Source organism: Procambarus clarkii, chromosome 29 (assembly GCF_040958095.1).
Source record: "Procambarus clarkii isolate CNS0578487 chromosome 29, FALCON_Pclarkii_2.0, whole genome shotgun sequence".
NCBI classification, from domain to species: Eukaryota; Metazoa; Arthropoda; class Malacostraca; order Decapoda; family Cambaridae; genus Procambarus; species Procambarus clarkii.
In genome coordinates, this window is record NC_091178.1 from 1,861,410 (window position 1) to 1,883,602 (window position 22,193).

The following is a 22,193-nucleotide window of genomic DNA, read 5'->3' on the forward strand; positions in this document are numbered from 1 at the left end:
GGGAAAGAGGAATACGTGGAGAAACTATGATAAATGGCGTAAGGGAGATAAAGGGAAGGTTGGAGATAGGAAAGAAAGGAACAGTTGGAAGCGATGCTCAATGAAAAATGAGAAAGAACGGACAGCTGAAGGGAAGGGAGGGAGGAAGGGAAGTGTGAAGAGAAAAGGGCGGAGGGAGGGGAAAAAAGAGAGGGAGCCCACACATGGAGAGAGGCTTATTGTGGGATGAAAAGACGCAGGTTAAAAAATAACAGGAACAGATGAAGACCAAGCTTACATGGCACGGCAATAGTGCGGCTGGCTTGTTCCTGCCCAAGGGTGGTTCCAGCCCAAGGGTGGTTCCTGCCCAAGGGTGGTTCCTGCCCAAGGGTGGTTCCAGCCCAAGGGTGGTTCCTGCCCAAGGGTGGTTCCTGCCCAAGGGTGGTTCCTGCCCAAGGGTGGTTCCCGCCCAAGGGTGGTTCCTGCCCAAGGGTGGTTCCTGCCCAAGGGTGGTTCCTGCCCAAGGGTGGTTCCAGCCCAAGGGTGGTTCCAGCCCAAGGGTGGTTCCTGCCCAAGGGTGGTTCCCGCCCAAGGGTGGTTCCAGCCCAAGGGTGGTTCCTGCCCAAGGGTGGTTCCAGCCCAAGGGTGGTTCCAGCCCAAGGGTGGTTCCAGCCCACGGGTGGTTCCAGCCCAAGGGTGGTTCCAGCCCAAGGGTGGTTCAAGCCCACGGGTGGTTCCAGCCCAAGGGTGGTTCCAGCCCAAGGGTGGTTCAAGCCCACGGGTGGTTCCAGCCCACGGGTGGTTCCAGCCCAAGGGTGGTTCCAGCCCAAGGGTGGTTCAAGCCCACGGGTGGTTCCAGCCCAAGGGTGGTTCCAGCCCAAGGGTGGTTCCAGCCCAAGGGTGGTTCCAGCCCACGGGTGGTTCCAGCCCAAGGGTGGTTCCAGCCCAAGGGTGGTTCAAGCCCACGGGTGGTTCCAGCCCAAGGATTGTTCCAGCCCAAGGGTGGTTCCAGCCCACGGGTGGTTCCAGCCCAAGGATTGTTCCAGCCCAAGGGTGGTTCCAGCCCACGGGTGGTTCCAGCCCAAGGGTGGTTCCTGCCCAAGGGTGGTTCCTGCCCAAGGGTGGTTCCTGCCCAAGGGTGGTTCCAGCCCACGGGTGGTTCCAGCCCAAGGATTGTTCCAGCTTCAGCCTGTATCTAAACTGAATATAGCTAAACCTGAAATAAAGTATTCTGTTATAAAACACTTTTAATATAAAAACTAGAGTTGGGCTTTAATGTGAAATGTTGCGAGAAGACAGACGTCTCCTTCCAAGACACCCGTAGGAACTCTTCCTGAACCTTGTAGAGTACTGGATGTGTTCTTGTATATAGGTATACAGGCAGCAGCATCGTGATCTCCAGCTGTTTGTTGTTGTTGTTAAAGATTTGCTACCTGGGACAAAGTTCCAAGTAGCACGGGCTATGGTGAGCCCGTAGTGATCTCCAGCGTTAGCCTCGTGCAGGAACACCTTCACAGCCAATATAAGAAGTTCCCGGTTACAGACTAGCATCAATAACGTGAATATTATGCAATGTACAATGTTAAAGAAAGAAATTTAGAGCAATCACTACAAGAGGCGGAGTTTCGCAACGCATCAGCGGGGCTCTGTAGTGAGAGTTATTCTTGCGCGACTCGCAAGAGTTCTGTGACGACGCAGCGGAGGCGCACGAGGCAGAACGGCTTGGGAAGTGTGTGTTCATTGGCTTGGGAAGCCTTTAGAAGTGCCACACAAGGAGGGGGGGGGAGGGTTGCTTTACAACCTTGAGAACCAGGTGAGTGTAATTTAACAAAGGAATACCTAATGGACTTAAAATAGTTCGAAGATCGAAATCAGTATGAAGTGGATATGGCGCAGTGATGGCGCTTCGCGAGCGAGCGAGGTTCGCTATCCTGGCTGGGGAAGATTGACTAGGCGCCAAACCTTTACTATACGTGCCTCTATTCACGCAGCAGTGATTGGGTACCTGGTTGTTAAACGATGGGTGGGTCGTATTCCAAAGGAACTAGTGGGTAAGGCTTACTATGACCTATGGGAAGGGAAAGCTCTCAGCCTGCTAACTGGAGTCAGCTGTCGTCTGTTCATGTTCCCTCCCCTGTAAAAAAAAAAAAAAAAAAAAAAAAAAAAAAAAATATATAGCATTACTACCAGGTCAAGCACTTGAGCCAATGTTGTTCCGAGTTTACGTAAACTATATAATTGGAATGGAGGAGTGCTACGTTTCAGTGTTCGTAAATGATTCAAAAGTAATGAACAGAGAGGTTAGGTTAGCACATGACTTCAGCAGCTCCGTTGGCTTCACCAGCACACTGGAGAGCACAAGGTAAGAACAGGTACGCGAGGACGACGTGAAGGAACGGTAACCAAGCGTACCATCAGATCTTCGAACGCCGACCCTTAAAGTGACCACACCGACGAGCCCAAATGAATGGATTGAGATATGAATTAATCATAATTTGCTCAACAGTATAAAGATAGGCACTGTTGAGCATAGAAAACAATGAAAGGTGCTGGTGTGAAGGTGGAGATGTAGTACTGGGGTGTTAGTACTCCGTTGTGTGCACCCCACACAGTACAGGGGTAGTACAGGGGGTGTAATATTTTTAGACCCCATTTAAGAGCCTAAAAACAATATCCCATTACAGCCCAATACGGGCTATTCATGCCCGTGCCACCTCTTGGGTGGCTTAATCTTCATCAATCGACCCCATTTAGATTACGCAGGTCAGTTTTGGTTGCCATGCTGTACAGTAAACTGGACATAAACGCCCTTAAACATTCATTGATGGATAACAAAGTTACCCCACAAATTATAAGTCTTCCGCGCGAAGAGAGATTGGAGAAAGCGTCATTCACATTCTCTAGAGAGGCGAGGAGTTAAGTGTGATGTGATTGAAATGTCCAAATTTGCCGTCATGCTGCGAGCAGCCCCGTCCAACAGCCTGGTTGACCAGTTCACATTCCAGGAGGCCTTGTCGAGGACCGGGCCGCGGGGACGTTGAGCACCGAAATCATCGTAAATATAAGGTGGATGAATGGGCATACCGCTGGGGATATTAATAAGGTATCAAATATATCAACACATAATAGAACACGAAACAATTAATGTAAATTGGATAAGTTTAGATGCTGGGAAGACCTGGGTAAATACTGGTTTGGAAACAGGGTTGATGGTTTGTGGAATAGATTACCGGGTGACATAATAGACGTGGGATCACTTGATTGTTTCAAGCGTAGGTTAGGAACGTACAAATAGACATATATATATAAATGAATGAGTTTCGTTGGATATAAATAGGAGCTGCCACTTATGTACCGAGAGACCTTCTGCTGTTTCCTTAATTCTTGGGTTCTTATGTTATAGGTACAATACCTTTTTGGAGGAGGAGCTCGTTGTTTTGTTCGGGCAAGACACTGGAACGATTAGCTAGTTCGTGGCACTGTTAACTCGTGTGTTAACTATATTAGCTAGTTCGTGGCACTGTTAACTCGTGTGTTAACTATATTAGCTAGTTCGTGGCACTGTTAACTCGTGTGTTAACTATATTAGTTTTTGTTGTGTTTGAAACGACCAGTCGTGCTCTCCTGGCGATTCTTGGGGCTCAAAAACATTTATAAAATTATCTAAAGATGTAAGGAATAACTCCACTATTCAAGCGGCTAAAAGAGGCAGAACCCAATAGCTGAAGCACAAGCCCATGACACAGAAATAAGATGCAGACTGGAGTGAATGAGGACGAACCCAGTGTCTGGAAGAGTTCGCGAGTGCAAGAACCGCTCCATACTATCCACCTCTGAGGGCTGGGTTACCAGAGAGGATGTTCCAGCTCTCCCCTCGGATCGACGGAAATGGACTCCGTCTCAGATTAAACAACTACGAGCTGGATTATCCGGGTACTTGCCGATATTGCTCTTGGCTATTCAGTACAAGGACGACCACCGGAAGCTGCCTCACTCTCGCTTACATACTCCTCATCGCTGGTTACGTCCTTCATTGTCGATAAAAGAACAATCAGAGTAACGTACTAACAGTTTAGCAAATCATGCATCCTTACACTTCACTTACCCAAGCATGCATGCGCACTCATCCACATGCATACAGGCACTTGCATATCCATACATACAGATGGATACGTACAGGCAAGTGCAGTCCACGTCGAGCAATAGGCACTCTCATCACTGGACTTGTTCCGTCACCAGCTCTCTCAACACGGACACTTACCATTTATTTTCAACAAAATCTTGGAGAGCCCTTAGAGGGCGCTTAGAGGGATGAGAAACATGAGTACGATGAAAGCGGCGATGAAAATGAGACAGATACGAGACGTGTAGACTCGAGTGCTTGGGTCGGCTCCAGGCTCTTACTTCCTGTAGGTACCGGGTTGATGCCCTTCTGGCAGTCAGGAAAAATGCAGGTAACCCAACCTTTCCTCTTCAGTGTGTCACCTTGTCATGAAACTGTTATCAGGCTAAGCATGCCGTGATCTCCACGTGGCAACGATTTCATACTCATGAAATCACACAACGCGACACATCAGTGAGAAAATCAGCTGTAGAAATCCGGGGGCTCGACCCAGCGACCTGGGTACTCACCCAGGTCGCTGGGTCGAATCCCCGCAGTACTTCAACTGATTTAGTACAAAACGTTTCTTCTCTCCACACACATGTGTGTAGGTACATATGTAAGTTCAAAACTGTAGAGTGGACCTTGAGCACTAGAGGCACCCAGACCTCTAGAGCAGCACATCAAACCGTTACCATCGAAAGAATATCCAGCGTTACTACTTTATCATCTTCTGTTACCTCATTACTTAACAACTTTCCCAATACCCTCATTATGAACCTCCCATTCTCCAGTAAGATACCCACCCCTATCCTCATCACATTTCTATCCTATCCACATCTTCCTTCCTTCTTCTTTTGTCACTCTCACTCTCCATTCCTGAGCTTATACTCCTCGACGACACCTTCATTCTCGCCCACGACGCCTCTGTCCACACCTGAGGTGAACAAGAATTAGCACGAGAGGAAAGGTGTAGCAGAGGACTGGAGGAAGGGAAGGAGGATGGGAGGTTTGGAGGACAAGTTAGAAAGGGAGGAATAGATCGAGGGCGAGGGGAAAATTGAGATGGAGGGCTATTTAGGAGGGAAGGTGGGCAGCAGGGAGGGAAGAAGGACTAGAGGGAGGGAGAGAGAGAGCCTTAGAGTGGGTGTGGCGGATCCGGTTTTCATCTGACAAGCAACATCGTCTGTGCCTCCGCCAGAATGCATAGTAATGGGGGAGTGTAATCCGGCTCAAGGCTTATATGTCTTAGTGTGAGAACGTGTGTTGGTGATGCAGTGGTGGTGGTGGTGATAGGGGTTGTGGTGGTGATGGGGGTGGTGGTGGTGTGGTGGTGATGTGGTGGTGATGGGGGTTGTGGTGGTGATGGGGGTGGTGGTGGTGATGGGGTGGTGGTGGTGTGGTGGTGATGGGGGTGGTGTGACGCTGGTGGTGGTGTGGTGTTGGTGCTGAGAGGTGGGGGGAAGTAATGGGTGTGGCAGCAGTGATGGTGGTGCGTGCTTAACAGTGAATACTGGGGAAGCAAAGTCTAGCTATTTATGCCTCGCCTAAATTGGTTTGTTTTTACCTGTTGCGTTTTATCTCAACTTTTAAGAAGCTTAAATTTTGTTGTATTACCTGGCCCCTGAAGCTGTTCGTGGAGGTGGCTCACGTGACTTCTTCTTTTAATACTATTCACGTCTTGACCATTCCTACAGATTTACTACGTAAAGCTACAATTATGTCATGTACTGTAAACTGAAATTAAAAAGATAGACCCTCGTTTGGTAGGGTCTATTTGGTTCTTAAAATTATTGTTAATAGATCGTGTGAATTGTGAATCATTAGCGATTTTTGTCGATTGTGTGTGCGAGTGGGTTGGGTGGGAGGGGGGGGGGGATTGTGTGCGCGAGTGGGTTGGGTAGGAGGGGGGGGGGGATTGTGTGCGCGAGGGGGTTGGGTGGGAGGGGGGGGGGATTGTGTGCGCGAGTGGGTTGGGTAGGAGGGGGGGGGATTGTGTGCGCGAGTGGGTTGGGTAGGAGGGGGGGGGATTGTGTGCGCGAGGGGGTTGGGTGGGAGGGGGGGGGGGATTGTGTGCGCGAGTGGGTTGGGTGGGAGGGGGGGGGGGGATTGTGTGCGCGAGTGGGTTGGGTAGGAGGGGGGGGGATTGTGTGCGCGAGTGGGTTGGGTAGGAGGGGGGGGGGATTGTGTGCGCGAGGGGGTTGGGTGGGAGGGGGGGGGGGATTGTGTGCGCGAGTGGGTTGGGTGGGAGGGGGGGGGGGATTGTGTGCGCGAGTGGGCGGGGGGGGGGATTGTGTGTAACCGCATGCATGTAATTTAAAAGGCGAGTGTCAGTTCCCAAGTCCGGACTTTCAGTCGGCTGTTGACACTCTTATTGACACTACTAGCTCCTGACACTTACCAATATGTTACCTGTACTCTATTGATATTATAGCCTGAACTACCTCCCCGTTATGCAGGTGATGAGTCACAATAACGTGGCTGAAGTAGTTTGACCAGACCTTCACCTTCTAGTGTGTGGTCTAGTCAAAAATACCTCCCCCATTAAATTCCTTCCATTTGCTCACATCTCCATACCCACGTCGTCTCGTGCATATATTGAACACTTCATTTTTCACTCACTTTGTCAAAGCCACTTAAGAATGTACAGGAAGCAGCCAGCAGTGTGGGGTTGAAATAGACGGCAGGTTGTACCATCCAAGATAGACGAAAAATGGGACGATGGCTTAGGAACGCTTCGTTTACTGTATCATTACCGTCAGTGAGTCGCTCGTCGTGTGAGTCAGGCGGTGAATGAGTCAGTCGTCGTGTGAGTCAGGCGGTGAATGGGTCGGTCGTCGTGTGAGTCAGGCGGTGAATGGGTCGGTCGTCGTGAGAGTCAGGCGGTGAATGAGTCGGTCGTCGTGAGAGTCAGGCGGTGAATGGGTCGGTCGTCGTGTGAGTCAGGCGGTGAATGGGTCGGTCGTCGTGTGAGTCAGGCGGTGAATGAGTCGGTCGTCGTGAGAGTCAGGCGGTGAATGAGTCGGTCGTCGTGTGAGTCAGGCGGTGAATGAGTCGGTCGTCGTGTGAGTCAGGCGGTGAATGAGTGGGTGAGTCAGGCGGTGAATGAGTGGGTGAGTCAGGCGGTGAGTGAGTGGGTGAGTCAGGCGGTGAATGGGTTGGTCCGGGAGAGGCTGCCCCGCCAGCCACCGTGGACTCTAGTTTCATGCTCATCTTAGCTCTGAAGTCTCCCGGAAATTTTATCTTGGAAAAACTTTGCTGGTTCGGTGAAGTGTGACGAGCGGTGCTACAAAGGCGAGCATTTTCAAGACAAATCATCAAGATGATGTATATCATCTTGGAAATTATCATCTCGCTTCATTCAGCGTCATTCAAAAACTTCATTTTTTTTTTTAACTTCATCGTTGGACGCGTATTCCTCTAACATATTGGCCATTATATAATTATTTTTTTTTCTTCAGAGCCGTATAGATGGACATTTGCAAGTTATACCTTGGGATCACAATCTGTATTCGTAGTTCGTTGAAACATTTAATTAATTTTTATGACATTGATAGTTTGTTGCAGCGTGAATCAATGATATTGATTTGCAATACTCATCGTGAATTAAATATGACACGTTCTCTCGCCTTCTTTAGTGACGGGTTGAGTGCGTGTGCTCTGAGTTCCCTCCAACACACCTACAGCAATTCTATGCTTTTCTTAATTTCTTATCAACTTAAGTTGAGACTGTCCCTTTTAAAACTCTAGCACAGTCATTTCTGTCTATAACGAGCATTTGTATAAGCATTCTCATAAAGAACATTAGTGTCATAGTAACAGTTACCTTGATCCATGCGAGTAACTCCAGCTGATAATGTATCTTATCCGTTATTGCTTTATTATTTACGCTAGTTAAATGATGACAGGGCTGACATGCGCTCACGCGGACATGCGCTCACGCAGTCATGCGCTCTCGCACACATCAGAGTCATTTGTCTACTGCGAGCGCAATACTGCTTTCTGGACATAAATGTTTTCTAGCGAGAAGCCAGATCCATGAGGTACGGACAGATGTCTTGGTCCGTGACGGTAAAGACAAGCTTCTGTCCGTGACGGTAAAGACAAGCTTCGGTCCATGAAAGCATGGGAGGGGGGGGGGGGGGAATATACCCTCACCGTTCTTGGCAATAGTTCAGTAACATTACCACAGTCAAGCCAGCTAGTAACAGACATACCCGTGCCGCTGGCAGCATGGGGGTAAATAACCCCATATGACGCTATGGACCATCCATTATTTTGCGTTAAAGAGAAAAACGTTTTATTCCATTCGTAGCAGAAAAGAGAGAACGAGTTCTCTATAAAATTCAGAGCCAGGTTGTCCATGGCAGGAAGGGACAGGTGCCTCTATCCATGACAATCACGTACACACGTGCCTCTTTCCATAATAAACAGGGACATGTGCTCCTACATATGGTCATGAGCAGGCATGCCACCGTCAATGGCAGTTGACATGTTTTACGTTAATGTCAACAATAAGTCTGAGCTCCGTGTTAGTCTCACATGCCCCAGTGAGGACCAGACCTTGCGCTCCTGCCGATGCGCACACACGTCGGGTCGTCCTCCCTCTCACCGTGGCTCGGGCAGACAAACGAGGCGACCCCGCGCGGCCTCGGAGCGCCATCTATATTGCGATAATTACTAGCCGCCGTCTGCTGCCATCCTCCCCCTCCCCCCCCCCCCCCCCACTTCCGTGCCCCTAACCCCTCACCCCATCTCTCACCCCTCCCCTCTCCCTCCCTCACCCCTCCCCTCTCCCCAACCCCAACACCCAACCTGACCATTTTAACTCAGGACGCTCAGTGATATACAGACATGTAACCGGCCAATTACACGTAACAATACCCGCTTTTCAATTTTAATACAATTTATATTTCTTAAACGTACACAATTTTTAATGATTTGACCAATTTTTTGTTTATTATTGTACAGTCGTCGGAGAGAATGAAATATTTGAGGCGGGTACTTCATCTTGTTTATAATGTGTAGTCGCTATCCTTGTTAACCAAGAGGGGGGGGGGGGGGATAGATACGCGACCGACACGGGGTGGTTATCACGTCCAGTCCTGCGGTCAGGCTACCTGCCGACGTGGCCTCTACGGTGAGTCTGGCTGCCGCCTCTACGGTGAGTCTGGGTGCCGCCTCTACGGTGAGTCTGGGTGCCGCCTCTACGGTGAGTCTGGGTGCCGCCTCTACGGTGAGTCTGGGTGCCACCTCTACGGTGAGTCTGGGTGCCACCTCTACGGTGAGTCTGGGTGCCACCTCTACGGTGAGTCTGGGTGCCACCTCTACGGTGAATCTGGGTGCCGCCTCTACGGTGAGTCTGGGTGCCGCCTCTACGGTGAATCTGGGTGCCGCCTCTACGGTGAGTCTGGGTGCCGCCTCTACGGTGAATCTGGGTGCCGCCTCTACGGTGAGTTTAAATGCCTCCTCTGTGGCACATCAACTGTGATGCGTCTTGTACCGTGCGTCGTCACTTAATTCACTTTTAGAGTTGTTCAGCATGGATACTGTGGTGGAACAACAGCCATCAGCTTGTGAGGGGTAAGAAACAAAACCCCACAATAGGGGATGGGGGTGTGTGTAAGGGGGGGGTGGTAGATGACCTCCTTGAGAAGCTGTGCGTGTCCTAGCGGCCGTGATGCGCTTCATAATGACGGCCGCGATGCATGCAGGCAACACAGGCCGGGTTATGTGTCCTGGTCACGCCTCCAGGATATCTAATGACGCTGCTGCATGCTGGGCGTGGAGGGAGGAGGGGTTGACCTCGCTGGGGCGCACCCTCGCCGCCGCCAGCAGGTGGAGCACGGCGCTGTGACTCCCGCGGGTCGCACGGAAGGTCCGCTGCCAGCTCCTTCCTCACACGTTACCGGCGGCTGTCACAGGTTTTAAGTAGCCGCGTCTCTTCACAATGGCGTGACTGGTATTATAATCAGCTGCTTTACGCTCGTGTATCCATGACGACTGTGGTCATATTGCTGCTATTACTACCTCTCGTTCACACTAGCATTTTGGATAGTAATGTTAGTGGTTCTGTAAACAGTTGTGCAATTTATTAGTGTTAATACTGCATCTATACATGTAGTTACCTGCTCAACTCCTTCATTGTTCACTTGGAATATAAAGCAATGGCAGGATTCAAACGCCCATTCGGTCTTAGATTTAAGAGAAGTACATATATTTTTGCCGGTATTAATATATTTTAACACTATATATGTGATTGATTTATTCCCTTTAATTTATTTGTCAAATGAAGAGGAATATTCAAATGAACCTTCTTACCAGGATTGTTGGAGTGTGTCTGGATTCTCTTGTCTCCCTGGATCACAACCATAGACCCACCCCGACCCCCGCCTCACCCCGCGCCTCACCCCGCACCCGCTGGTGAGGCGCGGGGCGAGGCGAGGGGCCGGCGTGCCTTAGGGATAGTGTAAACGAAAATATAATCTTACTTGGTATCCCTTATGGGTTTACGATGATCAGGGGGATTGGGGCGAAGAAATGGGGCTCAATCTCCTTACGTTGTCCGGGATTCAAATCTGGGGCCTTTAGTTTGCAGTGTGTAACCCGTCCTCGACTCAAGTCAATTACATCCGGCGGTCGACCCCACACACGCATTCATCAATTTTAACTTGCTGTTCATTTAAAACAGGAATTTTCTCAAATATAAATTAATATTTTATTAGCATATTGTGCATATATAGGCCTAGGTTAGGTTAGATTAGGTTAGATGTTTAGGTTCTGTTAACGATTATTTGTATTTGTAATACGTGGGTGAAGCATTTATAGCGTTGTGGTTCGAACAAAATTCGTCAGTGAAGCACTTGTTCCGGATATGTTCGAACGTCAGCAGTTGAGTCGTGTGTAAACCGTTTTTCATTTATAAATAGGGGGTTTGGCGGGTGGATGGAATCACTTTTGGGTCTTTGTTTGGAGGACGGGCTGGCAGAGTGAGTGTACAAACCATTCGGTTCGTTCTCACAATTTGAGAGCCGTCAGACTTTGTGGTTTTGACTGACCAGAAAAGTTCGAATCTAGGCAACCAAACCAGGCCAGGCTCGTTAAAGCTGCGACCGTCCCCCTACCCCTTCAAGACAAGCTCATTAATTTTAACGTATATTGAATTAAAAATAAGTTTCTCGTATATATATTATTATTACTATGTATTAAAGTTCTATGTCTAGTTAGGCTTAGGTTAGGTATTTTGGTTCTGTTGACAGTTATTTGTATTTAAAATTTGTGAATGAAGCATTTACAGTGTTTGGATTCGAACAGAGGTCGTCAGCGAAGCACTCTTCAAGAAATGTTCGAACATCAACAATTGAGAGTCGCGTGTTAACCTTTCAATGTATAAATAGCGGGGTTTACGGTTGGATAACCGAGCATGTGCCCTTTGTTGATGAGGCCGGGCTACGAGGCCTATGTTCATTAGTCCTCACAAACACTGTAGTTAATCCAGCAGTCAAATCCTTTGTTGCTTACTATTGAAATACACTGCTCGTGACTCCAAACTGATTGAATGTTTCTCGAACACTGCTTCGCTGACAACCTCTGTTCGAATCGCAATGCTGTAAATGCGTCACTCACATACTTCAAATATGAAACAATTGTCAACAGAACCGAAACACCTAACCTGACCTATGCCAAACTATAAATAGAACATTAATATATAATATTTTTACTTTATATGACAATTTTTTTGTTAATTCAAAAGACCAAAAATAATATGAATGCATATTAGAGGAACGACCGCCGCCTTAACGAGCCTGGCATGAGAAAACTCACTCACTCGCCGGGAAATCTGAACAATTACTCCCAGCACCAAAGCACTTAACCTTGCCTACTCTTGACCTAACTATACACCCAAAACTATAGCAAACACTTATAAAAATTTAGACTTAAGAAAACACAGTTTTCCTTACACAATATAGAAAATAGTTTACGAGTGAGCCTAAAGGGAGTGTCACTGCTGAGACGAGCCTTGAGGCTGTGTGGCGTGAGCTTGAGACGAGCCTTGAGGCTGTGTTGCGTGAGCTTGAGACGAGGCTTGAGGCTGTGTTGCGTGAGCTTGAGACGAGCCTTGAGGCTGTGTGGCGTGAGCCTGAGACGAGCCTTGAGGCTGTGTTGCGTGAGCTTGTTACCGCACGGGCGACTCAACGACTTTCTCGATTAGGACTAATAATAAACAATTGCTTTGGAAGGCCAATTTGCCAGACGCCAAACAACTTTTTTGTTTTTTTGTTTTTTGTTTAAGCCTTGGACCCTTTTTTTTTATACAATTAGCTGAAATTTGGCCACGACATGTCTATAAAGTTGGTGACCGTCGTCCTTAAGACATCTGGCGGGGATGTCAAAGATGTAATTCGGTGAATCAGAAGAAGCAAACGAAAGCTTCAGTCCGCGTTGTTTAACGTTATTATTGCCACATTTAGAAACGCTAGATAACTCCTCCTTGTTGTTTTTAACCGCAGGGCGTAGGGTGCAGGCCGTAGGGTGCAGGGCGTAGGGTGCAGGCCGTAGGGTGCAGGGCGTAGGGTGCAGGGCGTAGGGTGCAGGGCGTAGGGTGTAGGGTGCAGGGCGTAGGGTGCAGGGCGTAGGGTGTATGGTGCAGGGCGTAGGGTGCAGGGCGTAGGGTGCAGGGCGTAGGGTGCAGGGCGTAGGGTGTAGGGCGTAGGGTGTAGGGTGCAGGGTGTAGGGCGTAGGGTGTAGGGCGTAGGGTGCAGGGCGTAGGGTGTAGGGCGTAGGGTGTAGGGCGTAGGGTGCAGGGTGTAGGGTGCAGGGCGTAGGGCGCAGGGTGTAGGGCGTCGGGTGTGGGGTGAAGGAACATGGATTATTCTAGTTCCTGAATTCAGGTTACCAAATGTTCAAACCAAATCAGCAATAATAGTTGTTTGGCTCCACGGGGTCTCGGTGGTGCAGGTGACTTCGTTTTCGACTCAAATTCAGGATAACTTTTTTTTTTTTGGGGGGGGGGGGGTTGCTTCCTTAACAAGGTTAGCTAAGTAATTCCACACGTCATTATATATATATATATATATATATATATATATATATATATATATATATGTATATATATATATATATATATATATATATATATATATACATATACATATATATATATATATATATATATATATATATATATATATATATATATATATATGTATATAATATATAAAGTTTGTGAGGGTACCACCTCTGGTGCCAATGTGGGGACCCATAGCCTCGGAGAAGAAAATAAAAAGTATTCAGAGAAGACCTTGTGGTTTCTCACTGAACACTAATATTATCTTCCCCTACCACCCCCATTCTTTTGTATGTACACATATATATTTGCTTTATTTGAACTTTGTTACAAAAAAGGAGTTACATATGGCGTTACATAAATGGAGTTACATAGTTACATATATATATATATATATATATATATATATATATATATATATATATATATATATATATATATATAATGTAATGTAATATAATAAAATATTGTACAGACTTCCTATGCCCGCCAAAAGAGAATTGCAAAATTATTTTGTAGCTGTTGACTAGTTCAGTAACTCGTGACATAATTGACGTCTTTCTTTAGAGTTTTCCGCCCCTCTACCAGTGGAAATCTTACTCTTCAGCCTCTCACCAGCGTCCAGAGCTAAGAACAGGGTCAAACTTGTACACAATACAAGCACACACACACACACAAACCACCTATGTCAGACCAATCCTGGAGTATGCAGCCCCAGCATGGAGTCCATATCTAGTCAAGCATAAGATTAAACTGGAAAAAGTTAAAAGGTTTGCCACCAGACTAGTACCCGGGCTGAGAGGTATGAGCTACGAGGAGAGACAACGGGAATTAAACCTCACGTCGCTAGAAGACAGAAGAGTTAGGGGGGATATGATCACCACGTACAAAATTATCAGAGGAATTGACAGGGTAGATAAAGACAGGCTATTTAACACAAGGGGCACACGCACTAGGGGACACAGGTGGAAACTGAGTGCCCAAATGAGCCACAGAGATATTAGAAATAATTTTTTTAGTGTCAGAATGGTTGACAAATGGAATGCATTAGGCAGTGATGTGGTGGAGGCTGACTTCATACACAATTTCAAGTGTAGATATGATTGAGTCCAATAGGCTCAGGAACCTGTATACCAGTTGATTGACAGTTAAGAGGCGGGTGGCGGCTGACTCCATACACAGTTTCAAATGTAGAAATGATGGAACCTAGTAGGCTCAGGAATCTGTACACCAGTTGATTGACAGTTGAGAGGAGGGACCAAAGCGCCAGAGCTCAACCCCCGCAAGCACAAGTAGGTGAGTACAAATAGGTGAGTACACACACACACACACACACACACACACACACACACACACACACACACACACACACACACACACACCACACACACACGGCCAAAGCTCAACCCCCGCAAGCACAAGTAGGTGAGTACAAATAGGTGAGTACACACACACACACACACACACACACACACACACACACACACACACACACACACAGCCCGATAGGCTCAGATAGGCTCAGGATTCCTGTAGACCCCGATAAGCTCAGGAATCTGTACACCTGTTGATTGACGGTTGAGAGGCGGGACCAAAGAGCCAGAGCTCAACCCCCGCAAACACAACTAGGTGAGTACAACTAGGTGAGTACACACACACACACACACACACACACACACACACCACACACACACGGCCAAAGCTCAACCCCCGCAAGCACAAATAGGCGAGTACACACACAGGCAGACATATTCTTGTACTCCAATTAAACTAGTTCTCATTACCACTAAAAAAAACAGACTACGTTTAATTGCAATATCTCCTGTCATTTATATAGTATCAGTTAATGTAGTAATAATTGTAACAATTATTATTACTTTAATTGTATTTACTCAGCATCAAGATATAATTTATCTTGACGTTATATAACAGCGAATAATGTCTGATTACAATAAGTTTTGAATTATTATTACCTTTGTTTCAATAATGTACCTAGAATTACCTAAACAAATACAATTGCAATTGTACAGTTATTTATGGTTAAAGTTTCTACATTTTTATTTAGTTAAGAGAAAATTACCCTCAGAAATGGAAATGTGTCTGGCAGCACTATCATTATCTTCCCTCTGGGAGGTGAGGTGTGAGGGGGTGGGTGAGGGGGTGGGGTGAGGGGGTGGGTGAGGGGAAGGGGTGTGGAGGTGAGGGGGGGAGTGAGGGGGTGGGTGAGGGGGAAGGGGTGTAGAGGTGAGAGGGAACTGAGGTAAGGTAAAACGATGGAAGAATTTTCCAATAAATGTGAATGTAATCACCGAACACAGGCTAACCATAGCCCGTGCTTCTTGCCCCGCTCCTGTGCCAGGTAAGTTACGGGCTCACCATAGCCCGTGCTACTTGGAACTTGTTCAGAGTAGCTGAATCTATAACAACAACAACAACCGAACACAATGTGTTGCTGGTGGTGGCGACACAAGACACTGGCGACGACAGGAAGCCTCGCCACCTGGGGCCAGATTCACGAAAGCACTTACGAACCTGTACATCTTTTCTCAATCTTTGGCGGCTTTGTTTACAGTTATTAAACAGTTAATGAGCTCTGAAGCACCAGGAGGCTGTTTATAACGAAAACAACAGTTGAATGGGAAGTTTTCATGCTTGTAAACTGTTTAATAAATGTAACCAAAGCCATCAAAGATTGAGAAAAGATGTACACGTTCGTAAGTACTTGCGTAAGTGCTTTCGTGAATCTGGCCCCTGGTAAGTTGCGTCTCTTAGGGAGGAGGAGCACTAGGACTTAAGGAAAAAAAAGACACGAGAAGAAGTAGGTGTCAACAGTGATGAAGGAGAAAACAGAAGGGATGGTCGACCCGCGGATTTACGACTGTAAAAATGTGTGACGTGCGACATGGGGTCCTGCTCCTGTGCTCACCTACTTGTGCTCAGCAGTTCGTGCAATCTCCAGGAGACATTTTCAGCTCTTCAACCCGTCTTTCCGGCTACCAGATGTCTAAGGCCAGGTCGGGGCGGACGGAGGGAGGGAGGGAGGGAGGTCTGGTCGGGACGGAGGGAGGGAGGGAGGTCTGGTCGGGGCGGAGGGAGGGAGGGAGGGAGGGAGGGAGGGAGGGAGGTCTGGTCGGGGCGGAGGGAGGAAGGGAGGGAGGGAGGGAGGGAGGGAGGGAGGGAGGGAGGGAGGGAGGTCTGGTCAGGGCGGAGGGAGGGAGGGAGGGAGGGAGGTCTGGTCGGGGCGGAGGGAGGGATGGAGGGAGGGAGGGAGGTCTGGTCGGGGCGGAGGGAGGGAGGCCAGGTCGGGATGGAGGGAGGGAGGCCAGGTCGGGATGGAGGGAGGGAGGGAGGCCAGGTCGGGGTGGAGGGAAGGATATAGGGAGGCAGGAATGAAGTAAGATAAATATTGAAGCTCGGGCATAAGAGCACGAAGCAAACGGCTCTCTGAAAATTGCAGAATATTAAATTATAACAAAAATATTAACCTGCGCGAAGTAAACAAACTGAGATATTACTCAGTTAAAAAAATGTTAAAACTTTTTGAAATATTAATAATAGCAAGAACTATGTTTCGCATGTGTGTGTACTCGCCTAGATGTGCTTGCTGGGTCAGGCTTCAGCTCTTTAAGCCCCAACTTCCGACCATTCTCGTGTAATGCAATTATCACTCGATTTTTCCTAATCACACTTTATTTCATGTTCATGTATTAAGTTGCCATTGACATCCTCGTTTTGTCCAATATATTTAAGACTCAAAACGCTGAGGTTTGTTCTTAAATCTTCAATTTGTCTATATTCTCCATTCACATCCCTTTCTCTCAATCCTCAGTTGAAACACTGCTTCTGTATACTTGGCAAATGACCCTTAAAATCTTGCATGTCGTTATAATGCTTGTCCTGTCTCATCTCTTCCCCAGTGTGGTGAAGTTCAGTTCCCTCAGTCTTTCGTCATAATTCAGTTAGTTCATCAGCTAGGTTTGATATTCCATCAGCGTTAGCACGTCAGATATTTAGGGGTCACAAGCGTTATTCTGTCTCCTGTTAGATCAGCTCCCAACTGTGGGTTGTGGTACTAAGTGGGGCCCCTTGTAAATGTTAGTGGAGGCAGTAGAGTGAGACTGGGGGAACGTTAGGAAAGTGAATGTAGAGTTCTTGAAGGAGGGGGAGCTTGGAGAAGGCACCTCACGTCACTCAGGCACCGCTGGCTATGTCACTCGGGCGCCGCTGGTTACGTCAGTCACTCAGGCGCCGCTGGTTACGTCACTCGGGCGCCGCTGGTTACGTCACTCGGGCGCCGCTGGTTACGTCAGTCACTCAGGCGCCGCTGGTTACGTCAGTCACACAGGCACCGCTGGTTACGTCAGTCACTCAGGCGCCGCTGGTTACGTCAGTCACACAGGCACCGCTGGTTACGTCAGTCACTCGGGCACCGCTGGTTACGTCAGTCACTCGGGCACCGCTGGTTACGTCAGTCACACAGGCACCGCTGGTTACGTCAGTCACACAGGCACCGCTGGTTACGTCAGTCACTCGGGCACCGCTGGTTACGTCAGTCACACAGGCACCGCTGGTTACGTCAGTCACACAGGCACCGCTGGTTACGTCAGTCACACAGGCACCGCTGGTTACGTCAGTCACACAGGCACCGCTGGTTACGTCAGTCACACAGGCACCGCTGGTTACGTCAGTCACTCGGGCACCGCTGGTTACGTCAGTCACACAGGCACCGCTGGTTACGTCAGTCACACAGGCACCGCTGGTTACGTCAGTCACACAGGCACCGCTGGTTACGTCAGTCACACAGGCACCGCTGGTTACGTCAGTCACACAGGCACCGCTGGTTACGTCAGTCACACAGGCACCGCTGGTTACGTCAGTCACTCGGGCGCCGCTGGCTACGTCAGTGTGTCACCCTGTCTGTTGTCACGCTTGTGTGTCACCCTGTCTGTTGTCACGCTTGTGTGTCACCCTGTCTGTTGTCACGCTTGTGTGTCACCCTGCCTGTTGCCACGCGCGTGTGTGTCACCCTGTCTGTTGTCACGCGTGTGTGTGTCACCCTGTCTGTTGTCACGGGCGTGTGTCACCCTGTCTGTTGTCACGCTTGTGTGTCACCCTGTCTGTTGTCACGGGCGTGTGTCACCCTGTCTGTTGTCACGCTTGTGTGTCACCCTGTCTGTTGTCACGGGCGTGTGTCACCCTGTCTGTTGTCACGGGCGTGTGTCACCCTGTCTGTTGTCACGGGCGTGTGTCACCCTGTCTGTTGTCACGCGTGTGTGTCACCCTGTCTGTTGTCACGCGCGTGTGTGTGTCACCCTGTCTGTTGTCACGCGCGTGTGTGTCACCCTGTCTGTTGTCACGCGCGTGTGTCACCCTGTCTGTTGTCACGCGCGTGTGTGTCACCCTGTCTGTTGTCACGCGCGTGTGTGTGTCACCCTGTCTGTTGCCACGCGCGTGTGTGTCACCCTGTCTGTTGCCACGCGCGTCACATCATATCATTATATTAGGGTTGTTAATGAATGTGTTGTGTCTATAGTTGTGTAAGCGTGTTTACACACAAGTACTCGAGCACATTCCTGCTGTTATGTACAGTTTTTGATTATTTTTGTTTGTGTGTCAGAGAGACAGACAGACAGTTTATCTTCTTATCCGTGCGTGTACTTATCAGTGATTACGAGGGAGTGAGATCTAGCTCTCAAGCCCTGCCTGCTATTCTTGTATCTCCTGCGTTATAATTAAACTCTTCTGAGGTTCGAATTCTTTTGTCGAATCTGGCCTTAAAGTTGTGGATGGGGGTGGGGGGGGCTTCCACTACTTCTTCTTTCAGTGCATTTCCACCTCATGACCACCGTACTGCGTACAAGTATTTCCTTAGTTTCCAACTTATATCTGTGTCCTTTTGTCCTACTTTCAAGCTGAAGAGGCTGTCCTTGTCAATTTCCTCAATATCTTGCATGTTGTGGTAATATCCTTTCTGTTCCTTCCATGCTCTGTGTTGTGAGATTTAGATCTATTAGCCTTTCTTCGTAGCTTAACCGTTTAATGCATTACCGTCAATGCAGTGGTTATAATTTTATTGCACAGTGTATGTCAACACAATTGGCTCGAACCAACCCACAAAAGTCTTTTCTACACCAGCACTCCCTCCTCGTCCGTACCCCTCTTCCCCGAACCCCCTCTACCAGTTTCCCCTTTCACCCTCCAGCCCGCCCCTTCCCCCTCCCGATACAGGTTACCATTGCCCTCAGTTCCCAGGAAGTGAGGGCTGATGCGTCACTGACCCCCCCCCCCCCCCGGTAACGGGTCAGAGGAGGTCACCGGAAAATGTCACTAAAGAGGGGGATTAGTGGTGGTGTTGGTCGACAGTGCCTCCCTGGGCCCCCACTAAGCCAGTCAGGGGTGAGGACCAGGCCGGTCACATGGAAACTTTGAAAGTTTTGTAGAAAATCCGAGAAATAGTGTGATGATGGGACGACGTTCTTTCACTTGTTCTCAAGAAAGCATACGGAGTGTTATTTCTTTTATTTTTTATATTATTTGCGTCAACAAATGCACATATATAAGTTAGCTAATTAAGATTTTCAGCTGCGTGTATATCTCTGCATTTTGTGTGATTACCACAGACAAGCAAACATTCTCAGAGCTCACAATACCACAATAACGTAATATATCTGAGAAAATCCTTGGAATAGGACTGTGGGATCGAACTCGCGTGACCTGGGTCGTCCCCAGACGCATGATCGATCGCGCCTTCATGATACAAAGATTGTCTCATAACCAGAGTACTTTCCGTTGCTCCATCACAAGCGCAAACAAGCGTCTCGAAGATGTTAATTGCTACATGAATCTTGCCAAAGCCTCAAGATCCCAGACCGACCAAACCATTTGTTGAGTTAATTTTTGCGACACGTATGCACTTGTTTTTATTTAATTTTAACAATTTTGTTTCCATTATATGCTAAACAGATGTGTCAAAATATAATTTTTATCCTATATCATGGTTTAAATTTAACAGATTTTTATAATAGTTCCAAATTGGCATCCGGAAAACCACATATGTTGAGGTTTGATTCACCAGCCATGTACTTTTGCATCGTTTCCTGAAATGTATCTCTCTTTACACAGAGAGAGAGAGAGAGAGAGAGAGAGAGAGAGAGAGAGAGAGAGAGAGAGAGAGAGAGAGAGAGAGAGAGAGAGAGAGAAAATAGTGTGTAATAGACTTGAAGACAGAGAGCGCTGTAGTCAGACCTAAATATCTGTAATAAAATCCAGTAAAGACCATATTCCCCCAACAAACGAGTAAAGTTTTGCTCTGCAGCACAAGCTGCGTGCGCTGGCGGCCAACATATTAATGGTTTAGTGAATACTAAAAGGTACTTACCATTTAATAGTTTTACCAATTTGCTAAAGTTGCAATACTTTCTAAATATCTTGTACGCCACAGCAACATTTTCACTTTACTACCAGTCTAAATTATTCATCTTTTAAATGGATTTCTGACTTTCTTGATCTTTACGTCCATGTTAAGAGCACATCGCGTAATTCACAAAGATCCTCACATCGTAGCGATTCATTCCTATCATCAAGTTGATGAATCAGAATTCTTTATTTGCTCGATCCATCACCATCTAATCTCGCCGATGGGTTGACTGTAACGCTGAAATTGATGTGTGGGCTGAATGCCGGGTCGAGGAAAAATTTATGATAATAGATGCAGAGTTTCCTGGAATGTTCGGGAACACATTTTTACCGCCTGGCCGCCATGTTGAGAGTCGCCCCTATATTAGGATACACAGGTTTTGTGTTGAAGATTATGAGGTACAGGGGAACAGTGGGCTAATTGTTTTATTTCACAGAAATAGCACGCGCGCGCGCACACACGAATGTGTGGGTGTGTGAACCCACAAGAATGAGAGGAAATGATGAACCAGCGAGACTAGACCTAGTCTTCACTCTGAACGACTCCGACATAAGAGAAATCGGTTTCGAGGCCCCAGTCGGCCCATAAAAAGTGTAATTAGACGATGACTCCTGGATGGATTTGAAAAAAGTAGAACAGTGCAAACTGGAACTAGCAGGTCCATTGTTTATCACAATGAAATGTGTGAAATAAAGTATGTGTATGGGGCAAGTAACAAAGTCAGTAGATTAACAGATGTTGTCACAGCTCGTATAAGACTTGGCTACAAGTATCTGGCAGTTCGGCTTGTATTGGGATCTAGATGAAGTAAAGTGTAAAGTGTGTGAACAAAGACAGGGACACACACTCGAACACTATATCTTGGATTGTAGTAAAATTGAGCCATTTAGAGATAAATCTAAGCTCACGCTGTATGATATGGCAACCTATCTTATTACCAAGGATAAAATACCTGAAATCCTTGCACTGTATCCATATTTCGCTTCCAGTAGATATGACATATGAGATTAAGAAACTCAGTATTGTGAAGACTAATAATAAACAGCAGCTCCCCTATGACTGTAATATCTCCATTGTTCGAACAATCATGTATTGGCGATAAGACCTACCATTAATGTATGACGACTTACTGTAAATATATAGCTCTTGAAATAGAACATTCTCTAACTAGCTAACATGTAACTACAAGGTGTGAAGAATAGATGAAATTGTTTATGTAATAGTCTAAGATGAGGTCTGATAAAGACCTTTTGTGCCCTCTGTAATGCTTTTGCGATACCGCTCACAGGATGAGTTTGGGGTGCACAATAAACTAGCCACCTCCGGCGGCAACAGTCCAATCAAAAGTAGGAATGAGCGACCACAGTGTACTCACGTTTGAGTATCTGGTTGAAGAAAGGCTAATTAACTCGGAGTGGAACTGATAACAAAAAGGCTGGCATTCCAAAAGGGAAACTATGAGGAGATAAGAAAATTCCTAACAGATTTAACATGGGAAACAGAGCTCAGAGGAAAGACGGCCCAAGACATGGACTACATCACGCAGAAGTGCAAGGAAGCAGCAGACAAGTTTGTCCCGGTCCAAAAGAAAAACAACGAAATGCAGATGAGAAACCTTTGGTTTAATC

At 47.4% G+C, this 22,193-nt stretch overlaps 2 protein-coding genes across 2 annotated transcripts; one reads left to right on the forward strand and one right to left on the reverse strand.

Moving 5' to 3' along the window:
* Positions 1-12,581: 12,581 nt before the first annotated feature.
* Positions 12,582-12,947, reverse strand: LOC138369548 (putative proline-rich protein 21). Its single transcript, XM_069332966.1, has one exon. It carries the CDS (start codon positions 12,945-12,947, stop codon positions 12,582-12,584), a length of 366 nt encoding a protein of 121 aa, XP_069189067.1.
* A 2,474-nt stretch (positions 12,948-15,421) lies between these two features.
* LOC138369549 (uncharacterized PE-PGRS family protein PE_PGRS20-like) lies at positions 15,422-21,946 on the forward strand. The gene is made up of 3 exons (XM_069332967.1): positions 15,422-15,507; positions 17,282-18,047; positions 21,854-21,946. Exons 1-3 carry the CDS (start codon positions 15,422-15,424, stop codon positions 21,944-21,946), a joined length of 945 nt encoding a protein of 314 aa, XP_069189068.1.
* The last annotated feature ends 247 nt before the right edge of the window (positions 21,947-22,193 follow it).